The sequence below is a fragment of the Triticum aestivum genome, chromosome 7B (assembly GCF_018294505.1).
Source record: "Triticum aestivum cultivar Chinese Spring chromosome 7B, IWGSC CS RefSeq v2.1, whole genome shotgun sequence".
Taxonomy (NCBI): domain Eukaryota; kingdom Viridiplantae; phylum Streptophyta; class Magnoliopsida; order Poales; family Poaceae; genus Triticum; species Triticum aestivum.
The window spans coordinates 745,630,617-745,654,512 of record NC_057813.1 but is presented as its reverse complement, the minus strand read 5'-3'; the positions used below and the strand labels follow the sequence as shown (position 1 = coordinate 745,654,512).

Genomic DNA, 23,896 nt, shown 5'->3' with positions numbered 1-23,896 from the left:
TCATTACATGGTGGCATTACAACTTGTAATTGAATTCTCCTTTGGCATCTATGATCTGGTCAAGCAAAAATCCCGTTATTTTCCCATAAAACATCAGCAGTGATTACTGTGTTCACAAAAAAAGAAAAAAACATCAGCAGTGAAACGAAGTTCTGAGGGGAATATTTAGCAGATTAAGTCAAATGTGGTGTCTGGAGTCGACGGCTGGTAGCTACGGAAATGAAAGAAAATGTTGCTTGCGCATTCTAGCAAACACCTTCAGTGCGCAGAAACACGATGATGAAGCCTCATCAGGACCAAACACGATGTCGACGGCTTGTAAATAAAGCTAGCAAATTTAACAGGCGGAAGGTAGGCTCGCCTCAAGATGGCAATGGGGCCCCGAAACCCGCGTCCCCGTGGGTTTTTACCCTATTAGTGGACGGGGATGGGCGTCTTTTCATCCCCGCGGGACTGTTGTTGGGCCCATTACATAACCCGACACGTTTCGTGGGTTCGCACCCGTTTCGGTAGTCCCCAAACCCGAAACCCGGCATCCCCGACAAAATACATTTTTTTACCAAGCACTGATCCGGTCTATGGATTAGGTTTGCTAGGGTTTGATTTACACTCTAGTATATGGTCTTTTTTTCATGAAAGTTTCAGAAGTTAAGTTGAAGCTAGTACACTCTTGCAAGAAAGAAACAAAATGGATTCGGAATCCTTGTACAAATAATATGCAGTGTGTTTTTTCTGGTCATCATATTCCAGGATACATGTACAAATGTCTACTGTTTTAGTAAACTTGCAAGAAATACATATAGTAGAGTCTGAATTGCTACTGCCATTATGTCCAAAATAAGATAACCAAAGCTAATAATTTTGTTTTAATTCTTTTTGATAGGTTAATTGATTCATTGAAGACACCATCAACATAAACTACAATTGTATATTCAGTTACAGGTAGTGTGCCTGAATCTGAGGATGTTTTCATACATATGTCGATTTTCCCGTGGGTTCCTCGTGGGTTTAGAAAACCCGATGGGTTTAGTGGAGGGCGAAAAACTAGCCCCATGCATGGTGACAGGGAGGGGACGGGTTTACGATTTTCTTGTGGGGATGGGTTTGGGAAGGCAAAACCCGATGGGTTTCATCCCCATTGCCATCTTGAGGCTCGCCTCACGCGACCGTCGGAGAAAGAGCCCAAGAATGCGAGCGTCGTGACAGCGCGCCGACTGGTTCACGCGGACGCTAGCCTACATAGGAAGCGGGGAAGGGGATGCAGGTGAGTTACCAGGGGGGAATGGTGCGCAGTCTCCAGTCGAGTTTGAGGCGTGGGTGAACCTGTCGCCCCCAACGACGACAGGGAGATCGCCGTCGCGGGGCTTGTCGTCGCCTCCCACCGACAGCAGGATAGGGGCGAGGGCAGATGGGCCTGGAAGGGGTTATTGTGATGGATCGGCCCAGCCCCACACTGCTGGATTATTGGGTGTGTTTGGCCCAGCCCGGCCAGGACTAGTGTGTTGCAAATAATTACTCCCTTCTTTTTTTTACTCCATATAAAAGATTTGTCCGAAGTCAAACTTCAAAAGTTTGAATACATATATTAAAAATCTGAACGTCTACAATAATAATGTTATACAATATAAAAATTAATTTCGTGTTGTATCTAATAATATTGATTACACATTATGAGTGTTGAGTTTTTTTCATAAAAATTAATTTCATAATATATCTTTGCATCGTCCCTTTCTTCGTCTCTCTTTCAGGCTTGTCTACATCCGTGACGACGCCATGGTCGGCTGCAGCATCCCTGTCGTCAACTTGGTGTTGCTGCGCCAAATCGACTCACACCCAAACCAATTCTCAAGCGACCTACAAATGGCAACTGAGATTTTATTGAAGTGTCTGAAAAGCAATCAACGCTTCACGTTCTTCAGAGTCAACAAGCTATGCTGCCACAGGTAGCTGTCAGCAGTTACAACACTCAACTTTTTCACAGATTCTTGCTTGATGCTAGCAGTTACAACACTTCTGAATTGCAATAATATGCTCTAGCCTTTAAATACATCTCTACTCCTAATGGACCAATTGGTTGAATAGTCCCCCCCCACTTTCAACCGGTTTATTTTCAACCGGTTTTTCTTCGTCCCACCTCCCACCACCCCCCTCCCACCGGTTTTTCTCTTTCTCGTCTGGCCGACAATACCCAACGTATTTATCGTAATCAATCACAATTAATCCACATATGGTAATCAATCCATGTATGGTAATCAATCCATGTATGGTAAGACTATAACTAAGGAAATTTCGAATATGGTAATTATCACCAGAATCAAAGCTTTCCAAAAAAGTTCTTCTTGCCATACCCTAATCGTGACCTCCTCATCCTGAGGCATTATTTCCATCTATTTCTCAGCTGAATCAGAACTTTCCAAAACTTTGTCTGGCTAAATCACAATTTTCCTTCCTTCCCTATCATCTCAATCGAATCATGAGCTATAGGTAAGTTATTTCGTTCTCCACCTCGCACGGGTTGTACTGATTTTTATCATGGTTTGGCCCCCTGCCGTACAAGCCGCTCGATTCCTCCTCCCTCGCTCAATTCCTCCACCCTATCTTCTTCTTCATGGTGAGCGACCTAGGCAGCGATGCGTGCCCGTTATGCATCAGCGAGGAGGATCAGGAAACGTTGATTGCCAGCCCCGCGCTCGTCACGTGAACCCGTTCACCGTCAGGTCATGCTGGTGTGTTACGGGTGTAGGTGCACCTTACCTTAGCCATGGAGGTTTGCCGGTGGACAACGGAGGCCTCGCCATGGACACCAGTATCCCTCTCCTCTTCCTGCGCCCTACCTCTCCTTCCTCAGTCTCTACCTCTCTCTCTTTTTCTCTGTTCCAGGAGATCTGCAGCCGACGCCGCAGGTCCTGCCCGTTCGCTGCCGGTCACCTCGCCTCGCTGTTCGATCTCACCGCTGGATATGCACGACTCCGCCGCCCTGTGCCGTCCTCGTCGGGCACCATCATGGCGGCGCGAACACTGTATGCAGTGGCTACAATCGGCGGTGGATTCAACAGCGCGGTGGGCACTAGCGAGTAGCGACCCAGCGGGCAGCGGCTGTGCTGGCCGCTGTCTGCCGCCGAGGTGTAACGGCACGGGCCCAGACTCCGAGTTCGTCATGGCGCTCCGCGCGACTTCCCTTGCACCGGCTGACTCATGCATGCATCTACAATCTAACTAGCTAATTCCTCCCTTTGACTGCTATTTTCTCTGGTTGTATTGTTCCACAGCTTAGGGATCATCTACACAATCCATCGTCTCATGCATGCACAATCTAATTAATTTGTCTACTGACTGCAGTTTATGAATTGCTCCACAAATCATTTATAGAGATGATTTCAGACTTAGAAGTGTTGAGGTCATGATGCTCTAAATAGTTTTGAAGTTGTATTCACGACATCATGATGCTCTAAATGAAATGAAAATTTGATGGATTCAAGAAGAAAAAGGTCAGGTATGTTTAGTATGCACTACAGTAGAAATTTCACTCGTGGTCATCTTGGGATACTTGTACATGCTTGGTGTTACAATAATTCTACTAATTAATTCCATGAAAGTGCTGAAATTTGCTCAGTGAACAAGAAACCCACTGGGTAACATATTTGGATGCCATACAAGTGGATCTGCATTTTTTCATCAAGGTGTTGTCTCATCTTTTAATTTGCATCGTTGCTCTTGAATAATTAGTTTTCATAGAGATTTATCTTTGATCTGAACATTTTGAACTTTCTTTTTGCATAACCTTGATAAAAGGATTGACAACAAATAATCAGAGAAGACTAGCCAACGAGATGAGGAGAGGAAAGAAGTGAAAAGAGACAAAATACAGTATGATATATCAATTTAGAAGTCGTAGCAATGCACATCTTTCTAAATATATATCTTTATGTGATTGGTCACAAGTTGTAGTTGGTAGTGGTAGTAGTATATATTCACTATAATTGTTTGTACGAAATCACATTAAAAAAATCACACATAAATCACAACAATTGCGTGCAAAAACACATAATCTTACCATATTTCATAGGGTGCTATCATTTTTCATGTTTGTAGTTGTATGAGAATATTAAATGTATTATTAACATAATTATTAAATGTATGAGAATATTAACATGATTAATATTGAACTCTTAAAGTTAACATGATTAATATTGAACTCTTACCATATTTTCATATGTCACTTGATATGTATGAGAATATTAAATGTATTATTAACATGATTAATATTGAACTTTTAAAGTTAATGTGGCCCCGTTGCAACGCACGGGCGTTCTTCTAGTTTACAGTAGGGAAGCATCATTGGAGTGATCAATGAACAAGAAACATTTGCAACGCACGTTCTGATACGAAAACAAAGCAACAGAATGCTGGAAGAATGGACAATTTATTCAAACTGTGCTGCTTAACACTAATCAGTACATATCTAAAGAGCAAAGGATGCTCCAGGTTCGTCGAGTCAACCAGCTAGCTAGCTGTCCACTCTGAAGCAGTAGTTCGTTATAACACTTGAACCTTCTCTTTCTTAGCTTCTTTGCTTTTGGTAGCTGGAACTGAACCGCAATCATTAAATCCCAGACTTGTACTCCCTCCGTTCCGAATTACTTGTCGCGAAAATGGATGTATCTAGATGTATTTTTGTTCTAGATACATCCATTTCCGAGACAAGTAATTCCGAACGGAGGGAGTAAGTAAGTTTACACTAGGGAAGAATTCTTGTACTGGTCAACACTACAGAAAAGCGCGCATGATTTTCCGAGTCCGTCATCATCATCTATGGTGTGCCAAGTTCTGTCCATGCTACTTGATCCCGTCGACCGATCGGGCAAGATGAGCAGTGGAGGTTGGAAGGAAGGAAGGAGTGTAAAGAGGCATATTTTAGAGAGCGAGAGATCCAACATGATTTGCGTTGGTGATCAAAGGTGTGTTTTGTATACATGCACAACACGATGCACGCTTGAGAGCCTAACTAGTGTTTATTTACAAGGGCTAAGAGAGGAGGTGGAGGAAGATGGGGTGGTGGGGAGCTCAGCTGACCGGTTGCGGCGGCAAGCCAGATCAGGACATGGCGGCGGCAGCAAGGTTTGGCGATAGCAGACAGGGTAGAAGAGATGGTGGCGAAGCAATGCCACAGGAGTGCAGGAGGCGGTGGCGGAGGCTGGAAAGGGGCGGCGGTGGGGAGGGAGGGAGGATCAGGCGGTCCCTTGGGGAAGAAAACAGAGGAGCCAAGAGTGTGCCTTCATCCAAAGGAGGGGAAACCTGCACCGTGATGAACGCAACATACATGACTAAATCAGTACCAGAAAATCACAGTGACAAGATGTAATGTAACTTCTCTAAACACGTACTGAATCACCACCTCTTGATGTAATTAATTACCTTTGAAACGATCGTCGCAGAACTGCGCAGCTCTCCGTCGAGGCATCAAGATCAAGACAGGGGTTCTCTGCAGCTGCGCGTCATTAACTTCTGAATGCCAACTTGTAAGTTCACTGTTGGCTGCAAACTGATTCCTCTGCAGTGCAGGAACCGAATAATGAATGTAAGACTCAGAAACTCGCGAATACGAATGCTCAGTTTATTAGTAGTATTTTGAGTCGGTCTACAATCGAACCTGCTGAACTGGCAATGAAACTCTGAGGGATGTAAGTGAAACATCACCATCAAGCGATCTCCAAAGTCTGCACAAGATGTACTGTAATTAACCTGTTCCAATGTTGCACGAAACATGCTTTTATTAGCATTCAGATATATTCATTCAGAATATAAATGCGAATCAAACATTCTTGCTTTAAACCAACGTAAGGATGGAGCAAAAAGAGGGAGTGATGACTACTCCATATACACTACTAATTAACAGCCACTTGTATCATCTAAAACTGCTCAGAGAATCAGATAGATCAATATACCTGAACAGAGGAGAAATTGCTCTTGCACCCAAATTGATTATGTCATGAAACATAAGCAGCCCAGTCACTAGGAAGTTAGGCAATGCGCATGCATACAAGTGAATCGGCCAATACTCCGTGGAACCAATGAAATGACTTGTATGATCTGAGACCTAAAACAGTCCGCACAGGTTAGGATAATGACCACACTCTTAAGTTAAAAGAAAGGAACATCCATAAGATTTATGTATAGCAGAAACAAGTAGGCATTCACCTCCTGGTGAATCCATCCGCTATCCCAGCCATGTCTTCAAATTTGACCATGCAATGCAAGCAAATTGCAGTAATCCATTTCAAACACCGGTACCACAATACACAAAATGTAATATAAGAGCTGCCAGAACTGCATAGGCAAGGAAGGTAGGCTTAAAACACAGAAGCACTATGGAATGAAACAATAAATCAAGGAATACGGGTACAGGTTTGTTTTGCATGCACTTAGTAGTTATTAGTACTAATTAGCCAGCTGGCAATGGATTGACTGACGTGTGCACATGTGACATGATGACTTGCATCGGTATATAATGAATTACCGTTGAAATGGTGAATGAACGTGCGCAGGTTACTTTTGCTGTTTGGATAAAAAAAGGGCAACCTGGTGCATGTAGCTCCCGCTTGCGCAGGGTCCAGGGAAGGGTCCGACCACTTTGGGTTTATAGTACGCAGCCTTTCCCTACAGGGTCCAGGTTACTTTTGCTGTTTGGATGTAACAACCAAATTAGCTTCTGAATACCGACTTCTGAATTCACCGTTGAACGAATCTAAGAGCCAGAAAATGATGAACGAGGTCAAGGAATTCATCATCGTGGATACAGTTGGCTCCATTCTTACAGCTGAAACTCTGAAGGTTAACACACAGCAGCACCGTGATGCTGCCACCAAATACATGAAACGAATCAGCACCAAATACATGATGCCACCAGTCCACAGGAAGTAATCAACTAGTACCTTTTAAATGGTAGATTATGCACAATCGCTCAGCTCTCCATCGAGACATCCGGACAGATGCTTCTGTTTTTACCATCGTTGTTTGGATGGAACAACCGAGCTCTGAATTAATGCCAACTTGTAAATCCACTGTTGGATGCAATTGGTCTGCAGAAACCAAGTAACGAGTGTAAGACTAAATAAAAAAGGGTAAACAAGGTAATGGGATTCATGGATATAATTATTCGGTCATTACTTCCGTTGGTCAACAGCCAACAGGCGAACCTGCTAAATCTGAACTGAAACTCTGAAGCTTGAGACTTTGAGAGTGGACTTATGAACAAATAACCTGGTCACTGATGCCATACATGCATGGAAAAAACCGGTGCTTGAGTTTGGATCTTTTGTCCCCTTTCTAAAAGAAGTGAATGAACGGCCAAACTGACCTTCGTGATGGACGGTCGATGCAGAACTGTAATTGAACCTACGGCATATGCTTCTTTTGTCTGAATTCCAACAGAAAAAAAATGACAGTTGACTGTAATGAAAGTAATGAATATAATGTGAGAAAATTAGCAAGGTAAGGGAACTAACGAAATATAGATGCTTAGACATTACTTTATGCTTAGACATAATTGAACCTACCAAATTTTGACTGGAGCTCTGAAGGATGCAAGTCAAACTTCACCATGTATGCAAACTGCACAGTCTGCACAAGATGCAGTTGGCACTTGGTGGTACTACGAAACGAAGAGCTTGAAAAAATATGTGCCTGTTATAGCATTGAGATATTCAGAAAACGGTGAGGAAACATAGTAGCATTATGCCACCAAACAATGGAGCAAAGAAGGTGTGGTGCTTACCCATATACATTCAAAGCACTCTTATATCATCTAAAACTTCTGAGATAATCCAAACAAGCAATGCACACAACGTAGCTCGATCTAGGATCTGAGACCTGAAATATTTCCAAACCGTGAAGGTTAGGATAATCTTCATACTCCAAATTAGCAGAAAACAGAAGAAGGGCTCGCATATTACCAGTTACGTAAATGCGCACATCAAGATCTGGGTTTGTTCCCATTAATTTCTGGAGTTGCTCATTTAGCTCGCGACTGCAACAACCCATTATGGTTACCCTTAGCGAAGTGGGGAAGCTCCCCTTGGGCAGAGACCGGATTTGAGGACAACGTTCGACCTCTAGATAGCGAAGTGAAGGAAGGAGGTGTAACACTTGAGGAAGGCATGGCAGATTTGGGCAATCGTCAAATGCGAGGGAACGGAGGGAGGTGAGGAGCTGAAGAGCTCCATCTTCCTCTCCCGTGAAGCTTTCTGCCCGCTCATCATACCTGAATATTAAATTCCGGAGGGTAGTGGCGAGGAGGCCGCAGATGGGAGCAATAAGCACCGCTGAGATGCAATCAACTGCAAGTGTTCGCAATCGGAAAAGGTTGGTCCTTGCTACGGCCAATTCCGAGAAAAGATCCGCTGATACAGAGCGGCCAAGACACTTATCTCTGTTACAGACCACCAACGTATCAAGGTTGACCGTGATGAGTGGATTAAATCCATCCACTGTTAAATTCTCACAGTTCACCAGTCTTAGGAAAGTGAGACAAGTGAGGTCAGAGAGCAGAGCCATTGACTGCATCCTTGACTCTCCTTCAATCTCAAGACACTTGAGGGAAGCAGGGAAAGGATTGATGGTGTGAGCTGCTTCAGTGGGCCACTGAAAGAAGTTGCCACAGTTTTGTACTCTAAGTTCTTGGAGCCACGTGAAGTCCTGCAGTCCATGCCACGTGACGTTGCATCTGCTGAAATATAGACCTATTAGGGATTTCAGCTTGATGAGCTCTCTCAATGGAATGTGTGACAGATCTTCAATACTGATTCTTTTTACTTCATGCATGTTATCCCAGGCCAGCTCACCACTATACTCATTAATAACCAAGACATTTCCATTTCCTTTACAATCATAAGACAACTTTGTAGAACCATGTCTCACAATATAAGATGTCAGTGTGGGCGTGTGAGGCATGGGGGGCAGGGACAACTTAGGGCAATTATCAACAACGAAATTTGACAGATTGGCATAAGAGACAGAGCACTCGAGGAAGGGCACAACACAGAGTTTGGGACAATCTTCGCAGCTGATGGATTCAAGCCTTGAAAAAGATTGGGCATTAGTCCCCCCAACCCACTCGACAAATTCAGGTAATCTATCAAGAACAATCCTCTTCAAATTCACAAAGCTATTGTCCATAACACCACACAAGCCAGGTCTGATCTCACGAACTACAGAAATGCTGATCAATGTGAGTGACGTGAGATGCAACAGCTGCCCAAAAGGTGGAAGGGTGCCCCAAGACACATCCTCTAGGTGGAGAGACCCCAACATTTTGATGCTAATGTCACCACACAACCAACTAGGACCACTTGTACCACCATGATTTTTGATCATAAGTGCTCCAAGATTAGGGTGCGGCTGAAGGGCATCAAGAACATCAGATTCCTCTGTGCTATGTTGGTGTTGTCTACCCCAAAATAACCTCAACTCTTTCAAATCTCGTTTACAAACAAGTTTGGCTTCAGCAGCCTCTTCCTTGGTTGCCACCTTATCAAGATTATGTATGGAGAGTTCTCCACTAAGCTCTGTGAGTTCCCCCAACTCCCTCAGTTCAAATCCGACACTCTCTTTTTTAACAATGAACTCTCTTAGCTCCTGCAAGCATTTCATCTTTCTGACCCCAGGAACATTGGATAGGAGTTCTTTCTCAGCAAAAAGATGGCGTAAATTGACAAGGCGACTAATGTCTTTAGGTAAATTCCTACATATACCAAAGCTTCTAAGGTCTAAGAATTTCAAGTGATAAAATCTGGATAGTGCACTAGGCAAAGTCAATTCTGGCCAAATGTGTGAAAATGGTTTCATAATTTTTAGGTACCGCAGGTGGATAAGTTTTGAAAAGTTGAGTGGCAAAGATTTTTTGGATTTCGCTAATATATATAGGACACGAAGACCCTCTATTTCCTTAAAAATATCTTTCAAAAATCCATCAATTGTTTCTTCATATTCCCTAAAAATCATCAAAGCTCGCAAATTGCGAATGTCTATCTTGCTCCTCAATTTAATCATTTCTTCCCTAAAACCCCCTTCAAATCTATCTTCCATTGTGACAGATACGTGTCGAACAGTTTGTGGGATGTCATCAACTCTAAAATTTGACCTACGTATGTTGAGGCACTCTTGGGAGGAAACACTTAGAGACAACTCATGTAATAAATCATGCATTACATAGTATGGTTGCTCATCATCATCAACAACCTTCACAAGGAAGCCATTCTCTACTAATTCTTCTATATAATTCTCATCTTTTTTTATGATTCCCAGTGCAATCCAAAAATACGTCATATCTAACTTGTTAAATTCAAAATCTTCAGGGAACAAGGAAAAATATGAAAAGCATTTTTTTAGATAAAAAGGAAGGTAATCATAGCTAATCCTTAATGATGGCATAATGTCATCATAATTTTCTTGTTTTTGCCACCCGTTGTTTTCTAGAACTCCCATCCAATGTCCCCGAGAAAATTCCTTGCTTAGTAAACGACCAACTGTTATGGCTGCGAGAGGTGAACCCTTCAACTTCTTTGCAATATCAATTGCAAGATCAGCTAAGTCCTCATGGCAATACTCAGGTTTGTTTCCCCCAAATATTGATGAAAAGAATGTGAAGAAGTCATCAAACTTCAGACCTTCCAGTGCTATTGGGTTGGTGGTTTTCATCATTTCAGCAATATATGGAAATCGAGTTGTGACAAGAACTGTGCTACCCTTGGCTTCCCCCATCCTGAATGGAGCCAAGAGGGTTTTCCACCCGCTACTAGTGCATTTCCATATATCATCAAACACGATTAAAATACTTTTGCACTTGAGTTCCCGTGTGATAGATATTTGTAGCTCATCTAAATTGTCTGTTTGATTTGAAGTGTTGCTTTTTTGTATGGAGCTAAGGATTTGTTGGCTGAGCTTAACCACATCAAAGTCTGTTGATACACACACCCAAGCCTTTACACCAAAGTGTTTTTCTATCCTATTATCATTATAAAGGTGTTGGGTGAAAGTTGTCTTTCCAATACCCCCTGGGCCAACAATAGGAAGAACGGGAAGGGTTTCAGGGTGCTCAGTGGCAGTAGTGAGAATGTCATCTATGGTTTTATTCAAAAGGGTTGTCCTCCCATGCAAATTTTTCTGTGTAGTGGTTGATCCTGTGACACGATGGCTTCGGGTGATTGTTGTGGTGGTGCTATGGTACGGAATCATGGGGAGCAACTTGGACACACTGTCACATAGGGAATGTATTTCCTCTATCACTGACTTGATTTTTTTGGACATGGCAACTCTATCAAATGTCAACTTATCAACTGGACCATCATTATCACCACTACCAGGGTTTCCAGTGGCATTGGGTGAGTTATCAGGAATGACATCAGCAGCAACACCATCATCACCATATTTGATGCGTGAACAAGAAAAGCACGCAAGGCAGTTACCGACAGTGTGGCGAAGAGCATTGCAACCATGGCGAGCACGACTCAGGATGTCATCACCCATGTCAGGCACCGCTTGCCGGGTGCTGTCGAGGTTGTCCCGGATGATGAAGTAGTGAAGCTCATCCAGCGCATCCTCGGCCTCATCGGCCTTGATGGCGAGCCTCTGCAGCAAACCCTGAAGACCATGGTTGTCGCTCAGTACCCTCGTCTGGGCCACTTGCAACAGCCCTTGCGCGAGCAAGAGATCCTCCTTGATCTTCTCGGAGTTGAGGCCGAGATGGGAGCTGGCAACATAGGCCTCCACGAACTCATTAGACAGGTGGTTCAGCACGCTGCTAATGAGCCCGTTCGCCGCGCCGATTGCCGCCTCCATCTCCCCCGGCGGCCCGGCAGGCAGGGTTAACTATGGTGGTTGGTGGTATGTGTGAGAGGTTGTGTGAGCAAGCTATGATAGCTGTTCGGTTGTGTGTGTTCCTGGTGGGTTGATGGATGCACCCTTTTATAGCACAGATCTGTACGCGTAGATTGTGTGAACCTCTCCAATTAACTGATAGTAACAAGTAAAGTTTTGTGCCAGTAAGCTAGCTAGATCTGAAATTGAAGTACGAGCCAGGCCAGTATAAAAAATTAATCAGGAACTCGATGGGGTCGACAGTCCACGTGAAAGGTACGTAGTGGTTAAGCATGGGACGAAAAGCTGCAGATTTTCACTAGTTACTAGAGTAGTAACTAGTGAAGTTTCGTACTGGTAACATAGCCGTTTGTGCCAGCATGGGTGTGATTCATGGTTAAATCATTGGCGTCGCTGCCTAACAAGACCCCGGGCGCTTAGGTGTTTCTTTTAAGTGAGCTAAGCGTCTCAAAATTACTAATTGCATTGGAGCACAGGCTCTTACATGGGCGCTTGATGCTGTGATTTTTTTTCTCTTTCCTTAAGCGTCTCTGCATTGTAGGAAGATGCTCCAATCCTCCAAAATCCCTCTGGAAATCCACAGTATCAAAGGAGCCCTAAATTATTTAGATTGTCATTTTGTCATGTTAGAAAGATGAGAAGAATAAGTGTAAGACCTTTATGCCATCTGGGAAGCCATCCCATGCATAAGCTTGAAGATGAGACCTACGACGCATGCCCATATACTGAAAAAAAGATGCTCTCTCGTTTAGACGTAGACATAAAAGTATGAGGCAGGAAAACAAAAAAGAAACTAGAAAACTCGAATCAAGGTGCACGCATGTGCTGAACTGGACCACCATAGCATCGATCGATGCGATGGACGGTGGTGGTGGTGGTGTGAGGCTCATGACAAAAGGACATGATCTGAGTTTGATCCTATCTTACCGTTGCTTTGCACTAGTAGGGAAATATTGAACCGAGGATGCATGGGAGGCATCCAGCAGGAAGTTGCGCTGCAAGTCCACTCAATCCGTCCTCGTTAACTGTAGCACTTGCTGCAACAGTCACAAGCAAGTAAGGAAGCTAGTACTAGTCAGGTGTAATTAAAGGAAAAACATCAATCAAGGAGATTAATTAGTCGAGCTGATCGTGCATACATTTTTTTAGTTTGCTGATTGTGCATAATGGCTTGGCATTGCTCAGACCATTTTCTTGTGATGAGTGCACCGAGACACAACTTGTGCTTGTCCTCTTCCATTAACTAGATAATTTGCTAATTACAAATAGTTCGTGTTCAAGCGTGTCTAGAGTGTTGCATCATTTCTTTTCAATTTCTTGTTGCTTTTGCCTTTTGTCCATGCATGCGATTAGTATTTTACAAAACAAATCTAGATCTGAAACTGAACCAAGAACTGCGAGCCAATATAGAAACCAGGCATTCAGGTCATGAATAAAGGGGGGAGGTTTTGGGAGGCTCGTTGGACTTTATTTTTTGTTCTTTCGATAAAGAATGTTTCATTGAATTGATATATCAAGATGATACAACCACATCAAAGAAATGTCTGGCCTCAGCATAGCATGATAAACACAGCCAACAAGTTCAATACAACCAAAAATAAACATCATTTGGCAGCAATAATAAATTTGTTCAGCCTAAGGTGGGTTAGATCCTATCCGGATTCCGGAGATTACACCACCATCCATCGTATAAGAGGTTGTGCGAGCAAGCTGGGCTAGCTGTTCGGTTGTGTGTCCCTGATGGTTTGATGGATAGACCCCTTTATAGCACAGATCTGCACGCACAGAGCGTGTCAACCTCTCAAGTTAACTGATAGTAACAAGTAAAGTTTTGTGCCAGTAAGCTAGGTAGATCTGAAACTGAAGCACGAGCCAGGCCAGTATAAACTCTGACGGGATCGACAATCCATGTGAAAGGTAGTGGGTAAGCACGGGACAGAAAGATGCAGAATTTTGAAGGAAGAACAACAGAGGTGACCTGCATTGACTCGATGGAAATTACAGGATCATCTTCAGTTGGGTCATCTCCTCTTACACTGTTGATCATATTGACTTAACTACTGTAGTAATTAGGGAAGTTTCGTACAGGTAACATAGCTAGATCTGAAATTGAAGCAGGAGCCGGACCAGTACTACAAGAAATGAACCAGGAACTGGAGGACATCCATGTGAAAGCACGTAAGCGATAGCACAAGTGCACACACACAAGAATAGTTGTTGTTTGGGATAAATCCTCCTAGCCCCCGCGTCGTCCCCCCCGCGGGCGACTCGGGCGGCGGCGCGGCATCACCCCTCCTCTCCTCCTCCCTTCCCTCCCCCGCCCTCGCCGCCGGCCGAAGCCGCCGGGGCAAAGCCCCTCGCGGTGGCTGGCGGCGGGCCCCCTCTCTCCTCCGCTTGGGGGTGGCCGGTGCGGGGCGGCCTTCTCTGGCGGCGGCGGCGGGCGTGCGTGGGTCTCAGTGGTGCGGCGGCGGTGGCTCCCGATGGCGGCGTGCTTGCGGCGAGGTGGTGGGCGGCGGCGGCGGCGCGGCGGCTACGTGCCCGTGGTGGTGGCGGTGGCTCAAATCTGGCCATGGGCTGCAGCAGGCGGGTTCGGGCGGGCCTCTTCTCTACGGGCTCCGGCTCGGTCTCCCTCTCCTCTCGGTCGGGGCTGGAGGTGGGCTGGTGTTGGTGGAGGTGGGGAGCGTGTCGGCCAGATCTGACGCGATTTTTTCGGCCGGCGGCGCGGGTTGGGGCAGCGGTCGGGCGTGGCTGTTGCCCCGGCCGTGGGAGGCGGTGCGGGGAGGTCCTGGGTGGCCTCCCGGTGGTGCGGCGGCTACACGGTTGCTGGCGGCTCTGCTCACGACGGCGGCCGGCTTCTCCGGCATCGGCTTGTCTGCGGTCGGGCCGTTTCGACCTTCGCCTCCTCTCCTTGTCAGTCGGCCTCTACTTACATCGAAGGGCTGGCCCGCTCCCAGCTGCAGTCCATCGCCCGTCTCGCGCCCGGTGTCGCAGGACCGAGCTCGTCTCGCGGCCGGCAGCAGGACCGAGCTCGTCTCGCGCCCGGCCGCAGGGTCGAGCTCATCTCGCATCCGGTGCAGCAGGACAAGTCGATGGAGGCCAATTTCGGACGGCCTTTTGGGTCTCGGCACTGGGGGCCGCCCAGGGGTGTGAAAGGCGCGGCGTTTCCACTCATCTCTTTGGTTGGGGTAGTGACGGGTCTCGGGTGAGGTGGTGTCAAGGTCTTGGATGCCGGGGCGGCGGCCTTGGTGGTGGTAGCGCGGTGCTCTTGGGCAGAGCTTGTTGCTTGGTGCTGCCTGGTGACCATGGCCGTGTGGGCGGCATGGTGGCTGGGGTGTGGCGTTCGGTGGCGATGAGTGTTAGCTGGGGTGAAAACCTGCTCTATCTTCGGACGGACCGGCGGCGGCGTAGCGCGTTACCTTCTTGAAGGCGTCGTCGTGGCTCTCATCGGTCATCGTGTTGCTCCAGAGGAAACTCTGACCCCCGGGTCGGGCGGTGGCGGCGCGCTGGCGTCGTAACCTTCTTGGAGGCGCCGTCTTAGACCTCACGGTTCGTCATATGCGGCTTCATCTTTTCGCGGTGGCGTGTTCACGGTGGAGGACTCCGATTGCTCTTGTAGTGGTAGGGGTGGTGTTGCTCCGCTCGCCTATGTATCCCGTCTTGGGTGTGTGCGTGTGTTGTCGTGGGATGCGTTTGTACTTGGGCTGTGGTTGATCATTGCTTTATATATAAAGCGGGGCGAAAGCCTTTTTCGGCAAAGCACGTAAGCACGTCCGGGACAAAAAGGTGCAGAATTTTTAAGGAAGAAGAGCAGAGTGACCAGCTGCATTGACTCGATGGAAATCGCTGCCACCGGCCATTGCTAATGCCTTGTTTCATCTGCACGCGCGCGTGTGAGGTGATCGATGATGAACGGGATGGGGAGCCACAGCTCGAGGTGCCTGCCATGGCATGAGGAACGGGGCTATACAATGGTTTTCAGTTCTACTTCCTGTTTAGTGTCTGGACAATCAGAGTGGGTGTACACTGTACACACACAGCATGAGTACTTACAGATCCACGTCTAGACTATGCCATTTTCCACTAGTACGTCTTGTTTGCAAAGAGGATCTTCTCTGTGCTCCTGCTCTTGTCATCCTCTTCAGTTAACTCATAATTACAGTAGTAGAGCTTGTACTAGTAGGAGTACTAAGCTAGCTAGATCTAAAACTGAAGCACGAGCCAAGGCAGTATACAACTGAATCAGGAACGCGAGGGGGACGACAGTCCATGTGAAGGCAACTAAGCACGGGAGCAAAGGTGCAGCATTTTTAAGAAAAGATTAACAGAGTGACCTGCTGCATTGACTCGATGGACGGAAATTGCTGCGACCCACCGTTGGTTGTCTCATCTGCACGCGAGCGCAACCGCAGATCGATGACGAACGGGAAGCGGAAGCGCAGGTCGAGGTGCCGCACCAGCCATGGCGTGTGGAACGGGGCTCTGATTTGTCATTCAATTGTGTACTCCTATAAATGATTTAGTGGAAAATAATTGTGTTTTTCATATGATATTTCTCTTTCTTGATGCAATGCTAGGAATCAATACAAAGCATTCATAGTAAAATAAAACTTTGTGAAATGATTTGAGTACTTTTATGAAAAGGATATATTTGGATACTTTTACTAAATAATGATTCAATTGTTTAAAATACATGAATAGAAAAACCACCGGAATCAAAACCTCATAGAAACTTATAAATCGATCGGGATAGAAGATGGTTGTCCCGTGATGAGAATCGGTTGCCTATACACCACAAAATACGGGCAGTTTAAGAACTTGTGTCCATCAAACATTTTTAGGGTTCACAATTGGTATACAACTAATTGCCAAAATAGACAATACCAAATGATATTTCTATGTTCCTCATGAAATATAGAATTGTTTTTATTGTTCGCGGCAGTCTCAGCGCCCCACTTGCAACACTCGTTGATAGTAGCGCGCCGGTTGGGAAGTTGCACTGCGGCGGCATATAAAAACAATTGCAAGGACTATTACACCATCTACTACTCCCTCCGTTTCTAAATATTTGTCTTTCTGGAGATTTTAAATGGACTGCCACATACCGATATATATAGACATATTTTAGAGTATAGATTCACTCATTTTGCTCCGTATGTAGTCACTTGTTGAAATCTATAGAAAGACCAAATATTTAAGAACAGAGGAAGTACATCAATTGTCTGGACATGCAGACTGCGCTGCATACAGAGTTACCCGATGAGATCCAGAATCAGTGGGAGATGTGGAGTGTTGCGTCAGATGTGTTGGTGTTGACGCTGCTGGCCATTGGTGGGCTGGTGCATCCGGAGATGTAGTTGTGAGTACAGCAGCGACACTGATGACAGTGTGCCATAGATCTCAACTGTTAGGAGCCCTCTTTGCCTATATGGGCTTGCCCCATCCAGCTCATGGGCCTGGCCCGCTTGAGAACCCCCAGACTACAAATACGCAAGAGGAGGTGACGAAAGAGGCATCCAGTGGATCACCGAACAAACCGGCGGCGGCTACCTCCTTCCTTTTCCTCTGTTCTTCCCCTACCTTGTTTCCCTCTGTTCCTGTAATCAAATTCATATGTAATCGAAGCTTGTCTCAAACCAGAGCGAGATTGTCGTAGATCGAGTGATCCCAAACCTATCCCTTACATCAACCTAGCTCGCGATGTGGGAGCTCGGTCTTGTGAGAGAGTGGATGGGGACGATTCACTTGTGATCGGTGGGCGAATAGACTTTGGCCTATGGTAGCGGGCTAGGTTAATATAATAGCCAAATACAATATATTATGTATTTTAATATACAGTAGCACTGCAAGAGAGGTACCAACAGGACACACATCTCCCGCAGCCCCCGAGTTGTCCCCGCTAGGGCGACTCGTGCGGCTCCCAAAACCTAGCCGCAGGGGGCGCGCACTCCCTCCTTCCCTCCCTCCGCCGCTGCCAGGGGACGCTGCTGGGCTACGCCTGGGGGCCGACGGCGGTGGCGGAGGATTTCCTCTCTCCCGTGTCTCAGGTGTGGTGCAAGGCCTCTAGGCGTGTGGTAGCATGGCCGATCCGGTTGTGGCGCAGCGGAGATGGTTGCGGCAGGCGGCGACGTGGTGGTCGGTCCTGCCTCAGAGCGAGGCGGGCGGCTTGATTACGTAGGGCGGTGTGGGATGCAGGCGCAGCGGCCGGCCCGGTTCGGGTGACGGCGGTGGCTGCGGTCAGTGGCGGGCTATGCTGTGGTGGCGCGCCATCTGCATTCGGATTGGCGGAGGCGGCGTGGAGGGCTTGGTGGTCTCGTCGGCGGCACCTCCGATCAGATCTATTCTGGCCAGTGCAACTGGCGGTTGTGGTCATCTCTTCCATCGGAGGTGGTCGGCCTAAGGGTGGTTGGTCAGATCTCGGGACCCGTCATCTAGTCCCAGCTGCGAGTCGGTGAGACATAGTTGCCGGTGAAAACCGAACCGACGGCGGGCAATGGCGGCGCTCTACATCGTTACTTTGATGAAGTCATTGTCCGTCATCTAGTCCCAGCTGCGAGTCGGTGAGACATAATTGCCAGTGAAAACCGAGCCGACGGCGGTCAATGGCGGCGCTCTGCGCCGTTACTTTGATGAAGTCATTGTCGTGTAACTACTGTCGACCCACTGGTGACCGTCGACCCACTGGTGTTGCTCTGGTGGAAACCCCGTGATCTGGTCTTCCAAATCGGACGATGGCGGCACAGGGAGGTGTCATCGTTGGGCGCCGTGGTGGCGTCGACAAATGGCCGGACTGACAAAGATGATGCGGACCTCTTTCTTGAAGATAGGGTTGCTGGATGATGATGATGACGGCTTCTAAAACGTTTGCATGTGGTGGATGCTTTAGATTTGCTGCACCAGATGTAGGTTCCGATACGTTACGTGGATGGATCAGCGACGACACCGGTTTTAGATATACGGAGTTAGAGCACTCCATAATGCGGACTTAGAGCACTCCATATTATGTCGTCTCAGAATTTTATCAAGTAATTCTAGAAGGCATGCGTTTTTTCTGGGAAAGGGTCCTATTCTCTTGAAAGGAGCATCTAACTCCTCCCACTATCGGCATTAACTTCTTTTCCATATTGAAATTAGTCTAGTAAATCCTCACCCATAGTTACAACAGCTTTCTCTTAATAAACATGTTTATTTCCGTGAAGGAGTGACACATGCTGGTGACATGTAGATGAAGCACCGTTTTTGCGACGGATTCTTTGTTGATTCCTTATTTCCCTGCACATCTCACTGGAAGAGAAAAAAATATGCATCTTGTGTGTGTCATCACGCCGCCAAGTCTAGAGGCAAGGAAGTAATGGAAACCCTGTCCCTGGCCTTCGAAGCCTACCAAATTAAGCAAAAACATGGATAAAGATAATGGGTCATCCATGCAATAAGCTTAGTTCTAAGCCAAGAAAACAGATAATACTTGGTGGTCTTACTTCTCTGTCCCAGTTAGTGCGAAGAGTAATGGACATGAACAACACCGTCTGCACGACAAGTGCGCAGGTTATTCCCATCCATAGCCCCTGACATATTTTAGATCGAGGTTTAATCATGTCCAGTGAGAAATACTACAAGTGAAACTATAAACTTTTTAAGTACTCCCTCCGTTCGGAATTATTCGTCCAAGAAATAAATGTATCTAGATGTATTTTAGTCGTAGATACATCCATTTTTGTGACAAGTAATTCCGAAGGGAGGGAGTAGAACGGATGGAGTAATAAAATAGCACTAGTGATTACTTACCACTCCACCAAGATGGTAGATAAAGGCAAAACATAGAGCCGCTGGGATGCCCACAAGGTAGTACGCACTGAGATTGACATAGGAACCAATACTTTGAAGGCCACAGCCCCTAACAACGCCTGTAAAAATATGCCAATTTATAACCATATATTTTTAGCACGTACCAAAACAAAAACTACAGGCTCCTCCATATAATTTGGTTTCGGTGAATTTGCAGCATCTCATTTGTATTTACCTACCTGAAAGAACACACTGCATGTCATCAAACAAGAATGCCACGGCAATAATCGGCATAATTCTAGAGATATACTCCACCACTTCCTTGTCGTTGCTGTATGCATACCCCCATAGATTGCGCACCAAAACAATTGCAAGAGCAACCGATACGCTTGACGCAATTCCTAGGACCATGATCACCTGGGTCGCCAAACGGGCAGCATCCGGTCGTCCAGCACCCAGTTCATTTGATACACGGGTGCTACATACACACGTAATTCAAGGATACATATCAGTTTCCAGCTTTGTACGTAGTTGCCACAAGTATCTTTTTTTTTCGAAAAGGGGGTTTACCCCAGCCTCTGCATCAGAAAGATGCATACGGCTCATCTATATACCAATAGCATCGGCAAGGTACGAGTTCATTCTGACCTTATAGCTGCACTAAGCCCATACGGGACGCTGAATACCAGTGAGATAGTATTTACACTGCAGGAAATTCAACCGCATGTTACTATCAAAAGAAAAATAATATCCAAACCAAGTATAAATTATGAAAAGAAAGGAAATTCACCTAATTGATAGTACCGATGCCTCGAGCTTAGGATTTGGCAGAAATCCGGAAGCAAGTATCAGGAGTTCAAACGACCACCACTCCCAGCTGTTTGTGTAAATATGCATGTTTATGTTCGATGAAATTAATTAAACCGGTCAACTAGAGATGGAAAATCTGCACCTGAACTGCATCATATGGAACTCAAACTCACCAAACCATAAGGGCTGATGGGACGGCAAGCCTCAAGAAACCGAGGATGTCACGGAATGCCTCCGTCGACAACCCCGTCCAAGTGCTCCTACAAGATGGGGAGAGCCTGGTGTAGAGAGCCAAGATGGACACATTGGTGAGGTAGGAGATTGTATTGGCCAAGGCAGCACCCTTGTTGCCCAGGCCAAGCTTGTAGACCAGCAGCCAGCACACCAAGATGTGGTTCAGCGCTGTGATGCCCGAGCTCAGCATCACCGGGAGGACCATGTTCTGAGTTTGCAGGAACCTGACATGGCACTGCAGCGGACCATAGACAAACAGCGACGGAATCATCCAACGGATGTAGCTCCCTGCTTCCATGGCAATCTCAGGGTCCTGTCCAAACAACAGAAGGATCTGGCCGGTGTATCCCCAGATTACGGCAACCACGACGCTCACCGGAGTGAGCACAAGGATTGCCCTCTGCTTGTAGATGCCAAGAAGATGGTGCTGCTTTGCTCCAAATGCTTGCCCACACAGCGTGTCCAGGCTGCTCGACATGCCAGACTGAAATTCAATGCAATCATTTCAAGTTGATGATGTCCAGGAGGTCCATCTAAGTTGGTGCATCGATCAATGGAAAAAGGAAAAAAAAATGTCATACCAACAAGCTGAAGCCAGTTACGCCAGCGAAGGAGGTTGCGATGGAGGCACTCGAGAGAGCGAGTTCGCCGAGATGACCCACAAACATGACAGATATCATTTGGACCACATCCTGCAAGAGGCTTCCGACGATGAGAGGCCCAGCAAGGTACAACTGCTTCTTCACCTCAATCACTACCAGCCTCTCCTCTCCTTTCTTGTGAACAAGGGGCTCCTCCATGCTTTAAAGTTGAAACTTGAAACTAAGGTATCTAGGTGCTGATTTACTGGTGAAATGAAGGGATATTTAACATGCACTATGTTTGAGCATGATTGGGACGATTCAGAGAGCAGCAGTCAAGTAGACTAAAGAATCTCTATGGGAGACAAATTAAAGGAGGCAACTTGGCAGCCAAGTAAGTGGACTAAAAGAATCTATACGGGAGACAAAGGAGGCAGCATGGCAGTTAGGTTCAAACAACTCACAGAATAACTTTACTACCCGACAAACTATAGTGGGGTGGACAATTAACAATACATGCTCAAGCAGAGAAAGATTTCCATTTCTATGTCTTCTTGCTAAATGTAAGTGCACTTAGATGTGCAGTACTAATCAGCATGTTGAAAGGTAGAAGCATATACTCCCTCCGTCCCAAAATAAGTGTTGTTGATTTAGTATAACTTTTTATTTGGGACGGAGGGAGTATATACCAAGGTAATGAATGAAGGCTCTTGCCCACCTGTTGTCACTGTCATACCTTTTGAATACATCAATAATGCAGCCAATCGCTCTATTTTTATTCTGTCGTGTCTCACCACTCACGTGCTACGACCTCCTTCATAGATATAAAAAGGGGCGCATTTCCCAAGATCCAAGGCCATTAGAAATCAATTGATTAGGACCTGCAAAAGTAAAAGAAAATTATAATGGTTCTTGATTCCATTGGAGTTAGGTGAACATAAAGAACAAAAGCTCCCAAGCTGTTCTTCAAAATCAGGCATCGCTGAGCTTGCAACAAAAGAAAAACACCGTAGTTTAATTTACAACCTCAGTTTAGAACTGGTTAGGACGCACAACCTAACTACTGATACCGCTGAAATTACAATCCTGAGACAATGCGAAGGTGCCCAAAATTAAAACCAGTCAAACACCTGAACCATCCTGCCACACTGTATCAAGACTGAATATCCATATAAAGTAACAATCACTCTTATATTATCTAAAAATAATTAAATATGCACCAACGTTTCTTTTTTATGCCATGAGAACTGCTTACATGGATCATAGTATACTCTGTACTACTATACATGCTTTGATGTAGCGTTGAAATTGAAGTTCATATTTTTCGCTTTAAAAAAATTATTTAAACTATATAATGTCTTCAATAATATTAGCAAGCATAGCATCCGGACTGCATGCTCGTGTTATAATTATGTACTTTAAGCGCAACAGCTGACATCCTATCAACAACACAAAGACCATCAATTGGTACATGCTGAGTATACCCATCTTATTTACGTTTTGTTACAATGTATACTACTGCATTTACCCCCATGTTCATCGATTTTCACTTGGTGAGATTCTTCTATATAGTACATACAATCAGGAAAACGGGTATTCACCTTCAGGTCCATCGATTGACCGGGCGTCATGTGTCATCCTGGTCTTCAAAATATGCTGTGTAAAACTGCAACGCATATGCTACTTCAACCAATCAGGTCTAGAACTGTAGCTCAGGGCCTTGGCCTTCTTCCTAACCTGAAAATTCTACATACAGAAGCAACAAGACTGCATATTTCAGCATGCAATTTTTTAAATGAAGGGAAAAAAATTAAGCCATTGAAAGTATAAACTGTTGTTACGCTGGATTTCTGCTCGTAACTCTTGGTATATCCTTGTTTCATTAAGCTCTGTTAACTTCCCCAACTCACTAATTTCTAATCCAACACTCTCTTTCTTGATACAAAATCTTTTCAGCTAGCTCTTGTAAACACTTTATCTTTCCATCCTCCGGAACACTGGAGTGGACATCATTTTGAACAAAAAATGGCATAAATTGACAAGATTTTTTTGGAAATGGAGGCATACCCCCGGCCTCTGCATCATGATGATGCATGCGGCCCTCTTATTAAAAATCCATAAAGTATCATCTTAAAGGTCTTACAGCTCGCAAACGGAGCAACACAAAGTACAAAAACCGAAAAAATACAAGCGGACAAAGACAACCAATAAGGTAATAATAAGGATAAGCTCTCTAGACACCTATCCTGTTATGCAAACGCCATCCGAACCGGTTGAATATAACCCGAGCCACCATCTCCCATTGGTTGCACCCAGTAACCAAAGGCTCTCTGGAGTCCATAGGAGTGAGTAAGGACCACGTACGTATCCAAGCATAAAGTGACAAGATGGCTAATGTTTGTAGGAAATTGTAGTTACCAGGCCAACTTTGAAGGGTCAACGGCTTTAACTGATAAAATCCAGATAGTGTGCTAGGCATAGTTACCACTTGTTCTGTTTTTAGATCAGTCTTGAGAAGTTTTGTGGCAAATTTGTTGGAGAAACCAATTTGATAAATTATACATGGGCACAAATATCTCTCGAGATCTCATCAATAGCTTGTGAGCATTCTAAGA

At 45.6% G+C, this 23,896-nt stretch overlaps 2 protein-coding genes across 14 annotated transcripts; both read right to left on the bottom strand.

Annotated features, from left to right (window-relative positions):
* Positions 1-4,407: 4,407 nt before the first annotated feature.
* Positions 4,408-11,912, bottom strand: LOC123160677 (putative disease resistance protein RGA3). 13 transcript variants are annotated; one of them, XM_044578524.1, is made up of 13 exons: positions 7,953-11,912; positions 7,775-7,869; positions 7,557-7,683; positions 7,358-7,417; positions 7,168-7,267; positions 6,933-7,079; positions 6,722-6,856; positions 6,518-6,657; positions 6,199-6,327; positions 5,946-6,097; positions 5,651-5,742; positions 5,416-5,551; positions 4,408-5,295 (listed from the first exon to the last, which is right to left on the bottom strand). In XM_044578524.1, exons 1-2 carry the CDS (start codon positions 11,833-11,835, stop codon positions 7,856-7,858), a joined length of 3,897 nt encoding a protein of 1,298 aa, XP_044434459.1. In that variant the 5' UTR covers positions 11,836-11,912; the 3' UTR covers positions 4,408-5,295; positions 5,416-5,551; positions 5,651-5,742; positions 5,946-6,097; positions 6,199-6,327; positions 6,518-6,657; positions 6,722-6,856; positions 6,933-7,079; positions 7,168-7,267; positions 7,358-7,417; positions 7,557-7,683; positions 7,775-7,855. The 13 variants fall into 13 exon arrangements, with proteins under 13 accessions (XP_044434459.1, XP_044434458.1, XP_044434451.1 ...); XM_044578523.1 differs by having other exon boundaries at positions 6,580-6,657; XM_044578516.1 differs by having other exon boundaries at positions 6,580-6,856; positions 7,358-7,449.
* Positions 11,913-18,923: 7,011 nt separating this feature from the next.
* LOC123160885 (protein DETOXIFICATION 16) lies at positions 18,924-21,536 on the bottom strand. Its single transcript, XM_044578732.1, has 8 exons — positions 21,282-21,536; positions 20,640-21,184; positions 20,447-20,533; positions 20,305-20,361; positions 19,896-20,134; positions 19,657-19,775; positions 19,350-19,436; positions 18,924-19,251 (listed from the first exon to the last, which is right to left on the bottom strand). The coding sequence occupies exons 1-8, from the start codon at positions 21,498-21,500 to the stop codon at positions 19,192-19,194; spliced, it is 1,413 nt and encodes a 470-aa protein (XP_044434667.1). The 5' UTR covers positions 21,501-21,536; the 3' UTR covers positions 18,924-19,191.
* Positions 21,537-23,896: the final 2,360 nt, after the last annotated feature.